This window comes from Amphibalanus amphitrite, unplaced genomic scaffold (assembly GCF_019059575.1).
Source record: "Amphibalanus amphitrite isolate SeventyFive unplaced genomic scaffold, NRLGWU_Aamphi_draft 000744F_arrow, whole genome shotgun sequence".
Taxonomy (NCBI): Eukaryota; Metazoa; Arthropoda; class Thecostraca; order Balanomorpha; family Balanidae; genus Amphibalanus; species Amphibalanus amphitrite.
The window spans coordinates 162,636-183,924 of NW_024882238.1; the positions used below are offsets into that span (position 1 = coordinate 162,636).

Sequence of the window (21,289 nt, forward strand, 5' to 3'; positions counted from 1 at the left end):
TGAGGCGATGGTTTCTTAAGAACCACTAGCTTTGGCATGGCTGTGAGCAATTAGGCGCAGTGGTCTAGCAATTGTAGTGGTCCGGTCAGCTTTTGTACACGGCCCTGGGCCTCGTAACAACTGTGGCAAGGCGCAGCACCTAATGTCAGCTCGGTTTTATATAATCTAGCTTGACGTGCGTTGTTCTTGCCCGCGGCTCTGTTTCCTAGACTTGGTGTAAGCTTGGTAAAGTGCCTGTTTGTTGGATAGTTGGATAGCAAATAGCCTGGCGGTATCCAGCTGGTCACGTTTACAGTCAGGTAAACGAAGCAGTGTTCCGTTGTCTTGAGACTTAGCACTGCATGCCGGCAAGCGCCATGCTCGATGGAATTTAATCACGTCCAATCTTAAAAGCGCCATAGTTACTTTTCTACCAATTATGGTACGCAGTGGCGTCATGTATATGGGTAGTCACAAAGGTATACGAGTGAACGGCAAACGTTAAGATACGATGGCTTTCACTGCGCACATAAACGTCTCGTCGTTCTGCAGCTGAACTTAAACCGGTAGTGTCGAATCCTAGTAACGGCTCATTGCAAAATTGGGACATGTGGCAAACTGTGTCACTGGCAATCAATCAACCGACCGAAATGCGTTCTATTAGCATTCGGGTGTTTACCAACGACTCGTCTAACTCTTTGATGGGCTTCCTTCGGTGCCTATCACAGAACTTCATGCTGAATAAGATGAAGAAAGACAAGTACCTGCCTCTGATTGTCAACTTTTCGGCTCAAACGTCGGCCAACCAGACGCAGGACATTATCGTCAGCAAGCTGGACAAACGGCGCAAAGGTGGGGAGCTGGGACGGCGCTGTCGGGAAGGTGTCGAAACGCACTAGAGAATAAAGGTCGTTTTACCAAGCGCTGTCTCGGGAATCCTGGGTCCAACAGGGTGGTAGGGGACACTGTTTTATGAAAGCATCATGATGCATAGCCATATTGCGCGCAAAATGGGTGGGCACTGAGCATGTGAAAGTATCATATTCTTTTTCAGAAGTAAGGCGCGCAATAATATTTTACTTTTAATCGCACGATAATGCAAGTTTTACATTATCATAAATCATGCACGAGCATGGTGAATTTTATGCAAGAATACCTGAACCACTCAGCATATTAAATCCAAATCGCTCCCCTGGTCATATTTTAGACAGTTACGTAGCTTTCACCATCAAAAAGCACTCGATCGGTTCATCATACGCCAGTCTCCCTGTCTGTCCTCAATCAGGTGTTCTGGGTCCGCCACTGGGCAAGAACCTGGTGGTATTCGTGGACGACCTGAACATGCCGCTGAAGGAGACCTACGGCGCCCAGCCGCCGATCGAGCTGCTCAGACAGTGGCTCGATCACTGGATGTGGTACGACCGCAAGGACGTGGCGCCCTTCAAGCTGGTCGACATGCAGGTAGGGTGGAAGGGACGCTCAGTGAGGAAGGTCTAGGGTGACTGGGTGATTGGGTAGGAGGATATTGTGAAGATTTTTTTTTTTTTGTTAAGCCCTTTCGGTCCAATGGGACCATTTCAGAGCCGGGAGGATGATAGGATATAGGGGGAGACATTGGTCTGGGCAGGCACCCTAGTGAGTCGCCGGGGCTGAGCCCGTCCAGAGGACAGGCCACCCAGCCCCAAGGTACTCACTGCACCCGGCTACGGGGTGCGCTCCCTCGGGAGCAGCGGTGCCGCTCCAAGGGAGCAGCCCGCATGAGATAAAGTTGCCTGTCCAGCCCGGAGGTGGTTGCGGCGTGGATGAGAAGGATTTCAGTATCCTGAGGATAGAAGCACGGAACGGTGTACTGTGATTTGTGAAGACTGGGTGGGGACGTGTCAGGGATTGTGGAGCGTCAGGGATGCCGAGGATTGCGTTGTCTACTAGGTGTCACGGTGCTTATGTGTTTGGACGGTGCCGCTGTTATGCAGTGAGGAAGCCTCTGTCGGTTACTCAATGGCAGTAATTAGCCGGCCCGGCCTGCGCCGCCGCTCCGCCCCTAGAGTCGGTGGCGACAGCTAGCGCGGCTCGATGCTAGGACCTGTAACTGCTGCCCTCTGCATTGGTACGGCTGGGCTGACGCCGCTGCCCTCTGCAGTCTAATATGACCGTCAGGCGTCACTTTCCTTGTATTCGCCCAGATCATGTCAGCCATGAGTCCGCCGGGCGGCGGCCGCAACTTCGTGACTCCACGCTTCACCCGACACTTCAACCTGATCAGCATCAACGAGTTCGACGACGAGACGATGAAGGTCATCTTCTCGCGTATCATGCTCTGGCACCTGGACACTCGGTGGGTGGCTCGGGGAGGCCGGTAGGGTCTGGATACTCGACAATGAGCAGTGGGCATTGGGCAGTCCTTGGTGAATGTAGGGTGGGTATTATTGGAGAGTGGGCTATCGAAGCCACACTTTCTCAGTTACAGTGCTAGTTTTGAAGGTTTCGACCGTTCAAACGTTATCTTCGTTCTTCCATCGACTTAATTGGCGTTCTGAAGGCTTTAGATTGTTCCATCCTAAGATATCAATGCATTTGACATAAATATCCACATTTCTTCCTGACCCCGTGTGCCATACCGTTTCCGCAGGGGTTTCGGTAAGGAATTCGACCCGAGCATCGAGCAGGTGGTGGGAGCGACTCTGAACGTCTACAAAACGGCTATGGAGCACCTGCTGCCCACGCCCAACAAGTCTCATTACCTGTTCAACCTGCGGGACTTCTCTCGTGTGATGCAGGTGCGCCTCAGGGCGGGATGCCCTAGCGACAAACGGTACTGCGATGAGTATTGTTGACTGTGGGGCTGAATGGTTTTACCGTTGGTGCGGTGTTTGGAGGGTGAGAATCGGATGATCCGACTGACGGCTCCGTGGCGCCTTTGTGATGCGTATAAAGTTTAAGATACACTGGCCCGTGATTTTACCGATCCCTCGGCCCGGTTCAACCAAGGATAGTCTTGGTTCCTGTGTGGTCTCTAGTCGGTAGTCCCCTTGTCGGCGTTTTCTGTATAGCTGAGCTCAGCTCTCGGTGTCGTTTTCAGGGCGTGCTGCTGTCGGTGCCGGAGGCGGTGGAGGACCTGCCCAGTCTGAAGCGGCTCTGGGTCCATGAGGTGCTGCGGGTCTACTACGATCGGTCAGTGACGATGAGAATCCTTCTGCCGCCGGTGGGGTGGAGCACGCGGAGGGGACTCGTGTATTAGCTCGATGATAAGGCCGCATAGGTATGTCATGGATACTTATCCGATTATACCATTGTAAAAGTTGTTATCATCGGATTCGGCGTAAAGCGTTTTAAGTTCGTGAATTTGTCAAGCACAGCCTTTACCGTCCCACGGTCTTACGTATCCCGACCCTCCATCTGCTGATCTTCGTCCTACCCCGTGATTACGATACCCGTTAACTACTCTGCGCTGTTAATGAATATCACTGCCGTCTATTACATCCCTGGCGTTCTCCGTGCCTCCACAGTCTGGTGGACGACACGGACCGCGCCTGGCTGATCGAGCACCTGAGACAGGTGGCCAAGGAGAACCTGGAGGATGACCTCGATCAACTGTTCAGCCGGCTGGACTCGGACGCAGACGGAAAGGTGATGACGTAACATCACCTGAAATCACCAGGACTGACAGTGCGAAAGGACGTCGTATCGTAGTCAATCATGTCTCTTATTGACATCCACAGTTATTTATGGTTTGCTGGTATGTACTAGGATTTTTTTTTTGTGCAGCCTGCTCTTTGTATAATTGACGCAGCTATATTACTCACATGCATATAACCGATCTTCTGACTGTTGTAGTTCTCTCCCTTTTCCGGCAGGTGACGGAGAACGACCTGCGCGCGCTCATGTACTGCGACTTCTCGGACCCGAAGGCGGACCCGCGCAACTACACCGAGGTCGAGGACCTGGACTACCTGCGCAGCGTCGTCGACGGCTACCTCATCGAGTACAACAACATGAGCAAGAAGCCCATGAACCTGGTGCTGTTCCAGTTTGCCATCGAGCACCTGTCGCGGGTGGCGCGTGTGCTCAAACAGCCGCGCGGCCACGTGCTACTGGTGGGAGTCGGTGGATCGGGCAGGCAGTCGCTGACGCGGCTGGCGGCGCATATCTGCGACTGCGACATATTCCAGGTGAGGTGGACTGAGGGTTGAGGAACCGGCCCGACACAGGATAGACGTCGTATGCCAGCAATTTATTTCGAGTTTTTTTTTTGTCAAGCGGATAAACCGTGCTTGACAGCGCTGTATTTTCACTTTTTTAGGATTGGTGACTGGTTTTGCAATGAATGAATAAACAGTATGGAATGTTTGGCATATTATCGTCTAAATATTGCTGTCACTTATCAATAATCCGTGTTTCCCAGGTGGAGATATCCAAGACCTACGGCAAGAACGAGTGGCTGGATGACCTGCGCAGTGTGCTGAGCAAGGCCGGCTTCGGCGAGCGGCACTCCGTGTTCCTCTTTACCGACACGCAGGTCAAGACCGGGTACCTGCCGGGTTTGTTGGGTACCGATCGAGAGGGATTAGCGGTCGTGGATGTCCCTCGTAATGAATGCATAGGCGAAGGCTGGGCCACTGAGTGGAGGGTTCTGGCCGTTGGGAGATTGCGTCATCATCGGTCAGCTGTAATTCGTGGTGCTATCACTTCTACTTGCACTCCCGGCTGTTTGACGCTGATCTGTTCACTCACTAGTCAATTTTACCTCACGACAGATCAAGGAGGAGTCGATGGTGGAGGACCTGAACAACATCCTGAACGCCGGCGAGGTGCCCAACCTGTTCGCACTCGAGGACAAGATCGAAATCTGCGAGAAGATGAGAGTCATCGACAGACAGCGAGATAAGTCGATGCAGGTCAGATGAACAGAGGAACAGGACCAGCTGGTGTGCAGGTGGTTTTTGGTCACAAATGCGCACGTAAAATGCAGACTTTGAAGTGTGTTCCAGTCACACGTTTCAAGCACCACGAAAATATACTCTAGTAAGCCACCGTGTGGAGATTTTCGCAAATACACTATTACGATTGCGATTACGAAAGCGTACTATACTAAACTTAAAGGAAAACGAACAATTAATAGTAACAAAAGTCAAATTTTCAAACAACCGGGGTTATAATGTTGATTGTTGAGAAATCATAGCAGGCTACCTACGTGCTTTTATTTTTCATATAACGTTGCTTACGCCGAAAGCAAGATCTGTGACCCTGCCAATCGGCTCTCCCCTCTCCCGTACTGTCTGCCCGTGCCAGGTCGAGTGTCTGACTCGGTATCCCCCTCCCCTCCGCGGCGCCCCTCCCTCGCTCTAACAGACGGACGGCAGCTACGTGGCCTTATTCAACATGTTCGTGGAGCGCGTCCGCGACCAGCTGCACGTGGTGATGGCCTTCTCCCCGATCGGAGACGCCTTCAGGGACCGACTGCGCCGCTTCCCGGCCATCGTCAACTGCTGCACCATCGACTGGTTCCAGGTGATGGGCGATGGCGGAGGGCGGGCTAAACGGTTAGTGGGGAGGGAGGGGCTAGACAGATCTGACGGTGTTCCTAGAGAGGATGGCACAGCTCTGGATGGATTAGTTAAATTGCTGACCGAAACACGCGCCCTGAAGTGGGTTTCATTTAAAGGAAAATTTATTCACCAGGTGTTACTTGGAGTGAACGGTGAACATCGTTATTAATTAACAGCCGTAGAATCCATGTTGTTTTCTCGGTGACCTGTAGCATTTTACTAGCCGTGTCCATGAGGCCTTGTAGTATTCATCCAATACCAGCTTACAATAACGGCCCACCAGGCCATTCCAATAGTCTCCCACCCACCCTCTGACAACCCTCTCCCCGACCCTCCCTTCCCCTCTCCTCCGTCAGCCGTGGCCGGCCGACGCGCTGCAGGCGGTGGCCACTCAATTCCTGGCTGAGGTGGACATGTCTGAGGACGAGCGGTCCGGCTGCATCCACCTCTGTCAGTACTTCCACACTTCCACCGAGAAACTGTCACGGCGCTTCCTGGAGCTGACACGGAGGCATAACTATGTGACGCCCACGTCATACCTGGAGCTGATCGCTACGTATAAGTCGCTGCTGGATAGACGGAGGAAGTGAGTGGAAATGGTGGCCTGTGAGTCTATTTTATCGCTTGGCCTTAGATTTGTACGACTATTTTCTGTCGCGTCTGATTCTTGATACTGAAGTTGTGTGTAGTAAGGTACTGAATGAGCTTCGTGCTCATGACTTCTCGCATATTTTCTTCCCTGTCGCTAGTCGCTTTGTTCCCACGTCCGCCTGTCTTTCCTACTGTCCTTCCGTCCATCCTTTCGATCCGCGTTACCTCGCTCGTTCGCTCGTTTGCTCGTCTATCTGTCAATCTTGCATCTGTCTACCTGCCCATTTGCCGTGCCTTCGTCCGCAGGGAGGTTCTCAACCAGAAGTCTCGCTACGAGGTGGGTCTGGAGAAGCTGGCCAACGCTGCCTCGGAGATCAGCGTCATGTCCAAGGACCTGACGGACCTGCAGCCACAGCTGGTTGAGGCCTCCAAACAGGTGGGGTACTGCGCTTCAGACTTCAGGGCTAGTTACCAGATAGTTGTGATGGAAATAGTCGACTTAGAACGAATATGCATCATGGTACCTAACCTTTTTCGCCATCATCTTTATTTGAGATCTTTTTTTTTTACGAATTTCGGGAATTTGACCCTGGTCATTATACATGCTGTTGTTAAATACGTATCTGTAATGTTTGCAACATCACGTCATCACTTCATCGCTCACCTCACCCGTGTTCCACTAACTGGTGTCTGTCTCAACACGTGTGTTCCCGCTGTCCACAGGTGGACGAGATCATGCTGCAGGTGGAAAAGGACTCTGTGGAGGTAGCCGAGGTGGAACGGATCGTCAAAGGAGACGAGGCTATTGCCAACGAACAGGCCCGAGTTGCCCAGGGCATCAAGGGTGAGATCGGCTTATCGGGCGTGGTTATCATTACGACATACCTAGTGTGTGTTTACATGAAGGTGCTGATGACTGACGAGTTTGCAGTAAAGTGGTGGAAGGCAAAATCAATAAAGTAAATAAAAAAGTCGAGCAGGATGGGCATCTAAACGAGTCGACTGACCACCACGCAACCACGCCCTCACAGTGCATTCACAGTGCTTCCATTATTAGGACAGACGTGCCTTCAATTTTCATTATTGGTTTATTGCCGTCGCTCTGACCCAGCCCGTCCCCGCCGCCGTCACAGACGAGTGTGACGCCGACCTGGCCGAGGCGATGCCGATCCTGGAGTCGGCTCTTAGCGCGCTCAACACGCTGACGCCCAACGACATAACGCTGGTGAAGTCGATGAAGAACCCGCCGACCGGCGTCAAGCTCGTAATGGAGGCCGTCTGCATCGTCAAGGTCGGTTAGGAGATCGGTGGATATAGTGGAAGTAGGGAGCGTGCTGGAAAGAGGTAGGAAGCAGGCTGGGAGCTCATAGTGATCCACTGCTCTGGTCAGGGTTGATAATAACTTTCGGCTCCTGTTTTTTCTTTGTACATTTAACACATGATATATTTGATTGACTTATTGATATATTGATTTATGTATTGATTATAGTGATATCTCATAATTGATAACCCTGGCACGGCAGCTGTCGCCCCACTGTCCACCTATTGTCTGGTGTAGTTCGCTCCTCTTTGACCGACCGTTCCGTCCGCAGGGTCTGAAGGCCGACCGCATCCCGGACCCGAGCGGCAGCGGGAAGATGGTGGAAGACTACTGGGGACCCTCCAAGAAACTGCTGGCAGACACAAAGTTCCTCGACGGACTCATCAACTTCGATAAGGACAACATCCCTCCTAAGGTGTGGAACAGGCCTTGACTGGTGGATTAATGGAATGACGAAGGTTTCCCGCGCTTTTGTCTGCACGGTTCAATGCATCTGTTCAGATTACATAACTTCTTTTGTAATTGCTAAACTTTACAACATCTGCTTTAATATAACTGTATTGGTTTTGTGCCTGTTTCAGGTGATCAAGGTTCTCCGAGAGCGATTCATCTCGAACCCCGAGTTCGATCCCAACAAGGTCAAGGCCGCTTCAACTGCGGCTGAGGGTAAGTGACTCGGGAGACGAGTCTTTTCCTACATCCACGGTGCAGACTGCCAGCTTAGACAATAGACATCTATCAGTAAGACTTTCAAAGAACCGCTCGCCAACTAACAATTTCACCGCTAACATGTCCGCCGTGACTAAGTCATGGTGTGTTTATCTCGTTCCACCGTTGCGACGTTGATTGTCAACGCAGTCTGCCGCCGCTGCTAACCGTCTAAGCCCTTTCCCCTTCGCTTGATTGTTACTGAGCTTATGAACAACTCTTGGATCCGCGTCCGGCCAGGTCTGTGTCGCTGGGTGATCGCCATGGAGTCGTACGACAAGGTGGCCAAGGTGGTCGGGCCCAAGAAGGAGGCGCTGGGTAAGGCCGAGGGAGAGCTCGCAGAGGCCATGGGCAAGCTGGAAGCCAAGCGAGCGTCACTGCGCACCGTCCAGGAGCGACTGCAGGAGCTACAGAACAAGCTGGAGGCCAACAAACAGCGCAAGGTCGACTTGGAGAACGAGGTAGGCCTGATTGCTGGCGGTGAGGTGGGAGGAAACGATAACCTGGTGAAGGCTAGAATATAGGCAGCAGAATATTACAGTTGCCTGTCTATGATATAGCTTTATTAATGTGCTCAGACGTGTCCTCAACAATCTACAAAGCTTCGTTCAATGCGTACCCATCTTAGTTTGTGATGAACTAAGCGTCAAGTGATATCGAATTTTAAGTCACTTCAGCCGCGGTTAACCTCCGGTCACCCTTCCACATATTAATTTAGCAGCATGATGCATGATGCAATCACCAAGCTGTTCTGTCCAGGTGGAGCTGTGTCAGCTGAAGCTGGAGCGGGCGGAGCAGCTGATCGGTGGTCTGGGTGGAGAGAAGGACCGATGGAGCAACTCGGCCGTCAGTCTCGGAAAGAAATACGAGAACCTCACCGGTATGACTTAGTCAATCATGTCGGCTGGGGTATAAATCGCTGAGCGATTACTAGTTTGTTTGTATTTACGGGCTTTTATATCTCGATGATGGTTGTCAAATTGATGTTTTATTGGGGAGTCCGGATATTTCATTCTTGCCGATGATTTAGAATCGCTTTCACAGGCCAACGCGATGATCGGGCCATACAGGCCATGTGTTTCTTAGTCCGATGAGGATGACTGAAGATACCGCCAGCTGTTGAATCCACCTGACCCACAGTGACACGTGGCTCCACCGGCCTCGTCTCTCTCTGCCGGCAGGTGACATTCTGATCGCGTCGGGCGTGGTGGCCTACCTGGGCGCGTTCACCTCGTCCTACCGCTCCGAACAGGTGGTCGACTGGATGGACCGCTGCGTGGAGAAGGCCATCACCTGCAGCCCAGAGTTCGAGCTGAGTCTGGTGCTCGGTAACCCGGTGGAGATTCGCGCCTGGAACATACACGGCCTGCCCACGGATCTATACTCCGTGGACAACGGTGTTATTATGAAGTGAGATGGCGGCAGGATTGGGGGTGATGGATATGGATGGATGCACCTTTGTTTGTGTCTATGATGGCTATTGTAGCTTGTGACTTCTAGTTGATGATGCGTGGCATTTGTCTGATGGTATTCACTATTCATGCGATGTGATGGGCAATGAAGCTGCAGATGGGTTGCGTTTTTAAAATCGTATGCCAGATTGTAATATGTTAAACCCATCAGCCCATCATATTTGATTTTACCAGTTAATGGAACACCTCCGGGTGAAAGACAAGTCTCTGACCTTTCGACTTGTCCTGCGTCCGTCCCCAGGAACGCTCGTCGCTGGCCTCTGATGATCGACCCCGAGGGTCAGGCCAACAAGTGGATCCGAAACATGGAGAAGGCCAACCAGCTGCACGTGGCCAAGGGCAACGACGCTGACTTTGTCCGCTCGCTAGAGAACGCCATCCAGTTCGGAAACCCGGTGGGTGGAGCGGGATGGGATGAGATGTGGGGGATGAGGCCGAGAGGGGAGCGGGATGAGGGAGGAGGTTTATTTGGTGGATGTAGTATGGGCTTTGCTTGGTATGTGGGTGGACCGGAGCACCGCTATGAGAACAAGAATCTGTGATATGTCAGGCATTGGTGTCAGAACACAGAGATGTGAGCAGTTCTTGAGCACGGTTAGCCAGCTGAGATTTTGGATCAAAGTTTACCTTATGCGACTAGAATCGCCCCCCCCCCCCCCCCCCCCCCCCGTTTTGCATTGGTTTTGTCTTTCCAGCTGCATATGATCAATGCTTGAGTGACAGACTTCGATAGGCAGTCCCGTGGTCGGTCTCCAGCAGCTTTGTTTTCGGTTGAGGACGGTACGTTTCACCACATCCGCCCCCCCTCCCCCCGCGTCTAATCGTACCTACTTGTTACGCCAGGTACTGTTGGAGAACATTGGCGAGGAGCTGGACCCGATGCTGGAGCCGCTGCTGCTCAAGCAGACGTTCAAACAGGCCGGCGCCATCTGCATCAAGCTGGGCGACTCTGTGCTCGAGTACTCGCCGGACTTCAGGTGGGGTCGCCTTCACTCTGTTCCGTTTAGCGGATGTCGATTTATTTGGCAATGACGTCAGCGGTTGTGCTGAATCTTCGTTGATGTTGGGATTATATGTACAGGACTGTCTGCACTGCATTTGAAAACACAGCCATGGAATACATCTGTTTTTTTTTTAAGCTGCGATTTATCCCATAGTCAAGCTTCATATTCGATAAAGCCATGAATTTCCTGTTATTAAAAAGAAGATATTTCTACTTTCGACAGTCACTCTTTTACCCTGGCGTCATTTTAGCCACCACTGTGCCTGGCGCACCGCACTGTCACTCTCGCTCGTGGCTCTAAACTTCCCAGACCCGTAACGTGACTCTCCCCTCCCAGACTGCTATGTGTGGAGACGTTTCATCTTGTCATCATCTGTTCCCTGACCTCTGCCAGGTTCTACATGACTACCAAGCTGCGCAACCCGCACTACCTGCCCGAGATCGCCGTGAAGGTGGCTCTGCTCAACTTCGGTATCACGCTGGCCGGCCTGCAGGATCAGCTGCTCGGTACTGTCGTGTCCCGAGAGAAACCCGACCTGGAGGAGGAGCGCAGTCAGCTGATTGTGCAGTCAGCTGATAACCAGAGGTGCGGCTCGGGAGGAAGCCAGGGGACCACTTGCAGAGTCATAATAATTAGTGCTGAATATGAGCGGTGCATTGGTCAGAACTAAATCCTAGAGAGTATGCCCAATCTCGTGTCTCTAGGATATGATGTTCCTGAGTGAAAACTGATTTTATTGTTTTCGGACAAAATAATGGCTCTAACAACTTTTCATTCTTGAACTTGTATCGATCTGTTTCCAGAAACAAACGCTATGAGTTCTACCGATGTAACTTACACCTGGAATAGATCTTAGCATTCGTCATCCACCTTTATACTGATGTCTTGCCTCCCTCTGCGTCGGCAGACAACTGAAGGAGATCGAGGACAAGATCCTGGAGGTGCTGTCCACCTCCGAGGGTAACATCCTGGAGGACGAGACAGCCATCAAGGTGCTCAGCTCGTCCAAACTGCTCAGTAACGAAATCGCCGAAAAACAACAGGTGGCCGAGGAGACTCAGAAGAAGATCAGCCTGGCGCGTATGGGCTACACGCCGATCGCCAAACACTCGTCCATCCTGTTCTTCAGCATTACCGATATGGGCTGCATCGACCCCATGTACCAGTACTCGCTGGGCTGGTTCTTCGGACTGTTCGTCAACTCGATCGACAACACTGAGAAGTCGGAGGACTTGGAGAAGCGGCTGTACACGCTGCAGGACCACTTCACCTACTCGCTCTATACCAACGTCTGCCGCAGCCTCTTCGAGAAGGTGAGGGTCGCAGCCGGGAAGATGACTTTGACGAAAGAGCATATGTTTTTATAGTTATACGATGCTACGCACGATGGCTTACGTCCTTTGCATTCACCATGAATATGTATTCGTCTCAGATTGCTCTTTCGTTACCCCTCCCTCCTGATAGATAATACAGCAGTCAGGTAATACAGCACTCAAACAGGCCATCCATCGCCCGCAGCTAACCTGAGCCCGCCGCTGTCGACAGGACAAGCTCCTGTTCTCGATGCTTCTGGCCATCAACCTGCTGCGCGCTCGCGGAGAGCTGGATGAGGCCGAGTGGCTCTTCCTGCTGACGGGAGGAGTCGGCCTGGACAACCCGCACAAGAACCCGGCGCCGTGGCTGCCGCCCAAAAACTGGGACGAGCTCTGCCGGCTCTCACAGCTGCCCACGTTTGCCGTGAGTGTGGGGAGGTGTTGGAGAGTATGGGGAGGCGGTGGAGATAGCCGCCTCCACTATGGTTGCGCGTATCGAGATTGTTTTATGCTTACTGAACAGCTGGGATAACGACGCTGGTTCGGGGTTGATGGATTTTATTCAAATATTGCGTGCTGTTTTCTGGTCTTCTAGCTGCCAGTTTTCCATGAATACCTTCCATTCTGATTCTGAGCCCAGCATTCCATGGGCTCAGAACTATTATAGCCTGCTTTATTTCGGTTAGCAGCTTTAGACGATCTTTCTCCGCCCGGATCAACCATGTTCCCTGCGTAAAGTTAAACAAATGCTTTCTTTCCCATCCCACGTCGCAGGGTATCCGTGAGGAGTTTGAGGCGTCGACCGCTCCGTGGAAGGCCATTTTCGACAGCGTGACGCCGCACAGCGAGCCGCTGCCGGGCCGCTGGAACAAGCTCATCACCCTGGAGAAGATGTGCATCCTGCGCTGTCTGCGACCGGACAAAATGGTGCCTGCCGTGCAGGGGTTCGTCTCAGGTGAGTTCTGTCAGTTAGGTCGGTGGTTATAGCCGCGATATCGAGTGTGTTATAGGGGAGGAGAGTGAGAGAGATGTGATGACAGCGTTACTGGTAGGAATTCACAGGCACACGAGGGTGGTTCATGCAAGGAGGAGTCGATGCGCGCTGTTTAAGGAATGTCGGATGAATGTTTCACCGGTCCAAGGTGTGTCCTTGTTTGCAGTGTATGGACCACTGCCGCATCCCCCGCCGCAGTCACTGTGTCTTGAAATCTGAAGCACCGACTCATGCCAGTTCAGTGTTGGAACTATCTGTAGGAATCTTGGATACATTCCCCACCCTGTTTCTCAGAATGTCTGGACCACCGTCTCACCCCCCCCCCCCCCCCCTCTTTCTCAGAGTGTCTGGACCACCGGTTCATCGAGCCGCCGCCGTTTGACCTGGCCAAGTCGTTCGCCGACTCGCACTGCTGCGCGCCGCTCATCTTCGTGCTGACGCCCGGCGCTGACCCCACGGCCGTGCTGCTCAAGTTTGGAGACGATATGGTGAGAACCGAGTTTGAGAGAACCTGCCACTATGTTGTAGGACCGTGGCGATGTGACACTGGCAGTGATGGGATGGGTAGAGGTAGGTCATTACAAGTCTAAACCGTGCTGCTCCATTTTCCTTTTATGGACTTGAATATGGACGGAGTATCGAAATAAAATATTGCGTTCTATCGTTTTCTAGGCAGACTGGTTTTCCTAAGTGATCTGTCTCCTCGTAGATAAGTGATTCTTCACCAAAATTGTGCACCACTGCCCACTGCTACAGCATCATGTTACGTTATGCGGAAGGTTCAGCTCGCTGCTCATTTTCAACCGCGCTTGCAACGTTACCGCGTGCGATACTGATGATGTCCTGCCGATGCCTTACTAGCGTTCGCCTGCTTCCTGTGCTGATGTGGATCCGCTGTACGTGCGCCCTTCTAACTTCTGTATCCCGGCCCCATCAGGGTTTCAGCGGGCCGAAGCTGCAGTCGCTGTCGCTGGGCCAGGGCCAGGGGCCGATCGCCATGCGCATGGTCGAGGACGGCGTCAAGAACGGCACCTGGGTGGTGCTGCAGAACTGCCACCTCGCTAAGTCCTGGATGCCCTCACTCGAGAAGGTGGGAACAGATCGATACAGCGACTGCCGTTGGCTTTTCGGGGGGGGGGGGGGAGAGGCTGTTTTAGTCACTTGGTCAATGCCGTCTGTAATAGTCTTTACTCTTGCACTCCTCTGAGCTCTACTCTTACTCTCTTCCACTCTTAGCAATCTCCAATCGGCATGGTGATTTCTACGTTACACGCCACGCGTTGTTATATCATGACATTGATTTGCAGTTTACATGGTTTTCAGTTAAAGAGAATCATGAGAAAATTAAAGAAAGGACTATAAGTGCGTCATGCCTCAGTAGGCTCAAGTGTGTCGGCTGGCACTGTCCTTCTTTGCCCACGGTGGTGTTCGACTGTCAGTTTGTTGACAATGACCGTAACCCCTTCCTCTCCCGAGCAGGTGTGTGAGGAGCTGAGCCCGGACACGACCCACCCGGACTTCCGTCTGTGGCTGACCTCCTACCCGGCCGACCACTTCCCCGTGGCGGTGCTGCAGAACGGCGTCAAAATCACCAACGAGCCGCCCAAGGGACTCAGGGCCAACGTTAAACGGTGAGATGGAGGTTGGAGAGAGCGCAGGCCAATGTGAAACTTGTGAGACGGAGGCTGTGGGCCAGCGTCAACCGGAGAGATGGAGACTGGCTGCGCTACTCAATGTTTGACGGTGATATACAGGGATTGTATGAGACGGTTAGCGTTACGCGCACTCTGCTTGAAGATGAGCTGTTGGTGATTTTGTTACCATGCTAGTGCGATATCTTTGAGGGTAATGGTGTTGAGTCATTTTTCACCTTAATGTTTCACAGGAGTCATTTACTGTTTTGATCGATGCGGTGCGATTTGGTGTGTCGGCACTTGTCTGCTCTGTCCCCAGCTCGTACCTGAGTGACCCGATCGTCGATCCGTCCTTCTTTGGCGAGTCCAAGAACCCGAGCTCGTTCAAGGCGCTGCTCTACAGCCTGTGCTTCTTCCACGCTCTCAGTAAGACTCCTCTCCCGATGCGTTATGATACGGAGTGATATGATACGGTGTGACCGTCTCTTGCATGGCTCGCGGGGTGGATAAGAACTGCAGCAGAAACTAAAGAATTTGTCATGTAAATATCCGACCGATTAGTGTGAAGTATGGGTTGTGACAACTGACCATACGGTGCTCCCCGTTTCCAGTCCAGGAGCGGAGGGCATACGGCGCGCTGGGATGGAACACGCCATACGAGTTCAACGAGACCGACCTGCGCATCAGTGTCACCCAGCTGCGTATGTTCCTGGATGACTATGAAGAGGTGAGTCAGGCACGCCTTTGCTGAGAACGTGTGAGGTTTGTCGTGAATGATGCCGGCGTCCAACTCCTGAGCTTAAGACCTGCTACCGCAGCTTACTGTCAGCAGGTCGAAGGCGGTTCATCAGATATTGGTAGTGTCGACTAACGTCGCGCGGTTATACTCGTATTGTGTGATCTACCTGATAAGATAGTTCGCAGCCTGCTCAGAGGTCTGGATAATCGTTGCATATTACAGTTAAGCGCTATATATTTATGTATCACTAGCCGTTGATCGCTCCCTCCTGTTTCCATCTAACCTGCGATCTTCCCTCCCCAGGTGCCATTCGAGGCGCTCCAGTATCTGTTCGGCGAGTGTAACTACGGAGGCCGCGTCACCGACAACTGGGACCGGCGCACCCTCAACACCATCCTGCGACGCTGTCTCTGCAGGGAGGTGCTCACCAAGGAGCGATTCGCCCTCGATGACGATGGTAAGGGAGTGACAGGGTGGGAAGAGGAAAGTGCTGGGCAGGTTAGAGGTTTAGATAAAACATGCAAGATACCAGGCCGTAGAATGGTGATGTGACACGAGACATTTTACTCTGTAATCGGTAGACTGGAAACCTGCATCTGCGGTGGATGTGCGTGCGGTTATGATGGATAAGTGGCGCTGATTATGTGTGTGTGTGTTTTTTTTTTTTTACAAAAATGCACTACGTTAGGTTAGATGCGTTTTCAGCGAAGTGGCTTACTTCTGTCCGGTAGGGGTAAGCATATTACACGGTAACTCCGCCCGCACACCGTTGCACCCCATCCCCCCTAACCCAGCCGCCGTCTTATGTGTGTGTCTAACCCGCACATCACTGCCTCTCTCTCTGCTCGTGCTTTTCACCAGGTCACTACCTGATCCCGCCGGAGGGCGAGCACCAGGACTATGTCGACTTTATCCAGCGACTGCCGATGCTGGCCGCGCCAGAGGTGTTCGGCATGAACCCCAACGCCGACATCACCAAGGACCAGAACGAGACCAACATCCTGTTCTCCAGCGTACTGCTCACACAGGTCGGTCCACGGCGCGGCTTTTATTGTAGTTTTGCGGGTTCTTAGAGACTAGAACGGTGTTGTTTATTGTGTAATGAGAGTCAAGCATTTCAGTTGTATTGCCGACTGGTAGGTTGATGGTCTGCGCTAGAGGATTGACGAGTCTTCTCAACAGACTGTTGGTGAAATGTGCTTTACCTGGTGTTGATTATTGTTTGCTGCCTTCGAACGCTGCAATTAAGGACCGGATTCCCGAATTGGAGGTAAGATTACCGTGAAAGTGTGTATTTTTAAGCATGTATTGCACCTAGCTAGTGACCAACGCATCGCTGACGAAAGCTGCTCACAAGAAGCCCAACCCCTATTATATCGGCATTGTACCCTAAATGCACACCACGATCGCGCTATAATCTGCTCAGGTAGGGAAACTGCTCTTAGGACGTAAATTTTCCGACATCTCACAACAAATATGCACAATTTTGTCGGCTGAGCTAACCACTGTTACATATAACAACCCCAAACGAGGTTCAAGCGTTCCCTGATCACTTGAGCCCGCCCATGACGGCTACTGGCAGGTAGAGACTAATCGCCGCTCTGCCTAGGGACGGACGGGGCGGGGAGAGGGCTGCCCAGCGTGGGAACGGCACAGGCGGCGGTCAGGTTCGACCCTGTTGGTCGGTGGAGCAGATGGACGGCTGGGATTGCATAGTACTGAGGAGGGGATGGATCTGAGTAGAAGCATCGGGACAGGTGGTTAGATGAGCTTTGAGGAATATTGCGCATGTAGAGAATAACGTAAAATTATGGTGTTTGTGGCGTCCAGTCTTGAGCTTGCCATGTGTGCTGAATGGCTGGTGGAATTCGAATAATGAAGTAACGTTTCAAAGGTTAGATTCACTGACGAATGTTCTTCTTAATATGCAGAACGCTCTTTGGTTCCACAATTATGCAGCCTGCGACACCGGACGTAAGCGGAAAGTTGAATGTATGATGAGAAAATGCTACTATTTGTGTTCAAAACTCAGCATCGGTGAGGAGCAGAGCGAAGGGACGCTTTGAACTAGCAGATGTCAGAGTTGTGTAGTTGTACGTATCCCCGGAGCGAATCGTTAATAATGCACACACGACCACTGACGTTGACCCGTCTCGGTCAGGGCGCGGCGACCGGCGGCGGCGGCGCTGCCTCCGACGACGCCGTCTACCACATCGCCGACGACATCGTCAGGCGCCTGCCGGACAACTTTGACATCGACTTTGTGCTGAAGAAGTACCCGACCATGTACGAGCAGAGCATGAACACGGTGCTTGTGCAGGAGATGGGCCGCTTCAACGCGCTGCTCACAGTCATCAGGCAGAGCCTGCTCTCGCTGAAGAAGGCCATCAAAGGTCGGTCAGACAGCGGAAGAGAAGGAAGGGTATTTGGGATAGAAATCCATAGAGTACTTTTCGTTTTAAGGTGTATAATTGGAGTAAATAGCGTTATAGGACGTGCAGAGAAATCTGATGCAGGGTAACAGGTAACATACCGTTCGAGATGCTTGGCGCTTGCAGTTTCTCGTATCATTTGTCAAACACCATTTATGCCTGCAATAGTAATTTTTGTACACTCTAGCCTGTTTTCTGTAGGATCGGTCCGGTAACATCCTTACTCCCCGTCCCGTATCGTCCGATGCTCCGTTCCGTCCGCCCGCACGGCCACTGCGCTATAGGCTGTGCCGCAGTACAGCCGTGCCTTGCGGTACAATCTACATTCAGGCGGCCAGTGGAAATCTTGACTGGAGCTGCCGGGAACGGATGGCCGGAGCTTTCTGTCGGTTGATGACGAGGGCGTTTATCACTATTTGCTTGATCTGAGTGAAGCTAGGGTGTAATGTGCTTGGCTCGTATCGGAATAGCATGTAAGTTGATTATGTGACCGCGTGCCCGGCGCCGCCGCGTCCCGTCCGGCAGGTCTGGTGGTGATGTCTGCAGAACTGGAGGAGGTCTTCACCAGCTGCATGACCGGCAAGATCCCCAGCATGTGGCGCGCCAAGTCCTACCCGTCCCTGAAGCCTCTCGGTAGCTACGTCACAGACTTCCTGGCACGACTTCAGTTTCTTCAGGTCAGTGGGGGACCGTTCAGGCCGACCACACTGGGTAGATAACTGCTAAAGGGCTGCTATATAATTTGCATAGCGGAGTTTAACGAGCTAGCAATTTATAAAATTAGGCAATGCAATATTAAATCTGGAGTGGTAGTTACCGACGGATTCAGTTGCCCAGACGGGAGTATAGCATCACTGAAAATCGGCTCAGGAGCTCCAGCAAGGTGTGTATATGTTACAGACCGTATGAAAACCCAGTCCGTTTGCAAACGGCCTGGCCCAGTCAGGCCGTTTGAAAACGGCCTGAAAAAGCCGGCCGTTTGCAAACCGCCTGAAATATCAGGCCGTATGAAAACGGCCTAGGCAGTTTGAAACGGCCTAGACAGTTTGAAAACGGCCTAGTCAGTTTTCAAACGGTCTGGCGAACTACAGCAGCCTCTGAAGATTGAACTTAATGGATCCAGGTTGGTCGATGGTCAGGTTGCATCCATGTGAATGCTTGCGCATTCCATGCCGAATGACTCGTCTACATACGTCGAACATTTTCTTACTGTGCTGATGCTCGGCCCGGCCGTTTTTCGACAATATTACTAACTATACAAGTTCACGGTCCGCCTGTGTACGGCCATCCAGTTGATGGAGCCTGGTGAAGCCACTACTGGTGAGGTCTGGTGAAACGTATCACTACAAGACACCGATTATTTTACGGCATAAAACGCCGGAGCGCGCAATGGACATCAGAGCTCACATCAGTGGCGCGGGAACCGGGGGGGGGGGGGCTAGCGGGGGCTGAGCCCCTCCATCTTTTCGGCTGGGGGGGGGGGGGGGGGGCTCGTAATGTATTTGAGCCCCCCCCCCCCACACCCCGCTGGAGGAATCGAAATCGGAAATCTACCAACATAATTTCATAGATTCATACATAGGCGCGGGAACCGGGGGAGGGGGCAGTGGGGGAAGCTTGCTCCTACAGCTCTGGGGCCGTGGAGGCAGTTTGTGCCCCACAACTTTTTATGAGGTCAGGAACCGTTGGGGCAGTTTGTCCTCCCCTAATTAGGGGTTGCGGGTCGCAAAGGAAGAAAACATGTTAGTGAAAAATCCACCTCTCTCACTGGCTCGGCAACTCATTTGGCAGATTAAAACCTTTATTCCAGGCTGCCAAACGGTAGTTTCTTCACTCAGCTGAGAAGGAATAGCGGATTTTTTTGCAAATATTTTCGTTTTTTTTTTTGTTGAAAAGGCCAAGGTCCGAAAAATAAGTGGCCTAAAACCGGTGGGAAAACTAGATTTGGGGGTACCCTAGGTTGATCTCTATTATGGTTCAGCCCCCCCCCCCCCCCCCGTCTGGAAGAAGTTCCCGCGCCACTGGTTCACATTAGAGTCCTCACCGCGCCCGGTCGACCGCCGGCGGCTGGCCGGTGGCGTACGCCGGCAATACTTGACCATTGCGGTGGAAGGCGAAACTTTGAAGTCCGGGGGAAGCCCGGGTCGACCGGGCGCTATACGGGCCGGGTCTCAGTTCTGCTAATCTCTTCCTGACCACTGACCAGGCCTGCATTCGTCATCGGGAAAATGAGGGATAGTTTTCCGGAACTAGCGAGAATCATCGGGGATCACGAACGGTATCGCGATAACAAGACATGCTGAAGATAGGCGCTCAACAATAATTTTCCGACGGAGAATATCCGAGTGACAATATTTTTTTCCGAATGCCGAATGCACCTCAGGATTTCATGGTGCCATGTAATGTCATGAAACGGTCGTGCTTCAACAAACTCAACATTGTCCAGCTGTAACTTTATGCAGACCAGATTGTTTTCAAAATGTCTAGACCGTTTGCAAACGGCCTGGTGTCTGGAAAGTTGTCATACGGCCTAGACGGTCTGCAAACGGCCTGAAATTTCAGGCGGTTTGCATACAGCCTGGAATTTCAGCCCGTATTCAAACGGCCTGACTTTTCAGTCCGTTTGCATACTGACTGGGCTGTCCAGGCCGTTTGCAAACGGCCTGAATCGGGCCAGGCCGTTTGCAAACGGACTGAGTTTTCATACGGCCTGTAACATATATACTAGCTGTGTTAATAAGTTGAACATGATTTCCTAGTTAGGGCATCCTTTCCATGCCTACACTTGAATAATCTCCTGTCGGTTGGTGAATATGGTGGTAAAATGGTGTTTAGGGGAAGTTACTGTTTCACAGGCAGCTTTGCTAGCGAGCTTCCAGTATGGGGTCAATCATCATATAACATCCTCCATCTGTGGCCTTGCGCTTTCGGGGACAAAAAAATAACACACTTTCGTAACTAGTCCCATGATTGTCTGTTCGTTGATTAATCAAGTTTTCTTGTCATTTATCCTTTTGAATTTTTTATTCACAATATAATAATCACGGTCGATACAGCTTTTAGTCAGTGTGTCATTCTGTCGGCGCTCGAGACTCTGGGCATCCTCAACCTGCCTACACCCCCACCCCCACCCCCATCCCCGTGGAGCGACATCTCCCCATCGACCGGGCCCGTCGAATGAATAAATGAATGAAAGTCGAGCGGAGCGCGGCGGGCCCCAAAGCCGCGCCCACTGCCCTGCTATACTCCACAGCCGTCGTCCGGAAAGCAGTCGCGCTTGTACGCCAAAAGGCGGGATTTAGCTCGGCGTTTGGTTTTCGATTTCGTCAGAATTTTCGGTCGAGTGGATTTATAAAGAGCGCTAACGGCACTCGTAAAGTGCAATGGTCTGTAAACTGAGGTTCTGGACTAGCTGGATAGGAAATATTAAGTTAGAGTTGGAGAAATCCTTGTCGATGGTCACAGGAATTTTAATAGGTCGCGACTTTACGTGGTCTTCGCACACTGCTCACCACCTCTTTGTAGTTTTTACACAGTGTAGCAGTAAGTGTGGCCA

At 52.0% G+C, this 21,289-nt stretch overlaps 1 protein-coding gene across 1 annotated transcript in view; it reads left to right on the forward strand.

Annotated features, from left to right (window-relative positions):
• The window catches only part of LOC122365487 (dynein axonemal heavy chain 7-like), a 59,733-nt gene that overhangs the window by 32,499 nt on the left and 5,945 nt on the right, over window positions 1-21,289 (forward strand). The window contains exons 29-62 of the mRNA XM_043336745.1: window positions 708-831; window positions 1,265-1,440; window positions 2,163-2,314; window positions 2,609-2,756; window positions 3,059-3,150; window positions 3,486-3,606; window positions 3,834-4,148; window positions 4,382-4,495; window positions 4,734-4,874; window positions 5,329-5,487; window positions 5,882-6,111; window positions 6,423-6,552; window positions 6,840-6,960; window positions 7,250-7,407; window positions 7,709-7,852; window positions 8,019-8,103; window positions 8,386-8,606; window positions 8,905-9,025; window positions 9,327-9,555; window positions 9,859-10,012; window positions 10,461-10,594; window positions 11,015-11,206; window positions 11,529-11,934; window positions 12,167-12,358; window positions 12,709-12,889; window positions 13,271-13,416; window positions 13,866-14,018; window positions 14,408-14,559; window positions 14,882-14,988; window positions 15,174-15,289; window positions 15,605-15,758; window positions 16,163-16,329; window positions 17,463-17,694; window positions 18,259-18,410. Coding sequence (XP_043192680.1) covers window positions 708-831; window positions 1,265-1,440; window positions 2,163-2,314; window positions 2,609-2,756; window positions 3,059-3,150; window positions 3,486-3,606; window positions 3,834-4,148; window positions 4,382-4,495; window positions 4,734-4,874; window positions 5,329-5,487; window positions 5,882-6,111; window positions 6,423-6,552; window positions 6,840-6,960; window positions 7,250-7,407; window positions 7,709-7,852; window positions 8,019-8,103; window positions 8,386-8,606; window positions 8,905-9,025; window positions 9,327-9,555; window positions 9,859-10,012; window positions 10,461-10,594; window positions 11,015-11,206; window positions 11,529-11,934; window positions 12,167-12,358; window positions 12,709-12,889; window positions 13,271-13,416; window positions 13,866-14,018; window positions 14,408-14,559; window positions 14,882-14,988; window positions 15,174-15,289; window positions 15,605-15,758; window positions 16,163-16,329; window positions 17,463-17,694; window positions 18,259-18,410 — 5,619 coding nt within the window. The remainder of the gene's footprint in view (window positions 1-707; window positions 832-1,264; window positions 1,441-2,162; window positions 2,315-2,608; window positions 2,757-3,058; window positions 3,151-3,485; window positions 3,607-3,833; window positions 4,149-4,381; window positions 4,496-4,733; window positions 4,875-5,328; window positions 5,488-5,881; window positions 6,112-6,422; window positions 6,553-6,839; window positions 6,961-7,249; window positions 7,408-7,708; window positions 7,853-8,018; window positions 8,104-8,385; window positions 8,607-8,904; window positions 9,026-9,326; window positions 9,556-9,858; window positions 10,013-10,460; window positions 10,595-11,014; window positions 11,207-11,528; window positions 11,935-12,166; window positions 12,359-12,708; window positions 12,890-13,270; window positions 13,417-13,865; window positions 14,019-14,407; window positions 14,560-14,881; window positions 14,989-15,173; window positions 15,290-15,604; window positions 15,759-16,162; window positions 16,330-17,462; window positions 17,695-18,258; window positions 18,411-21,289) is intronic.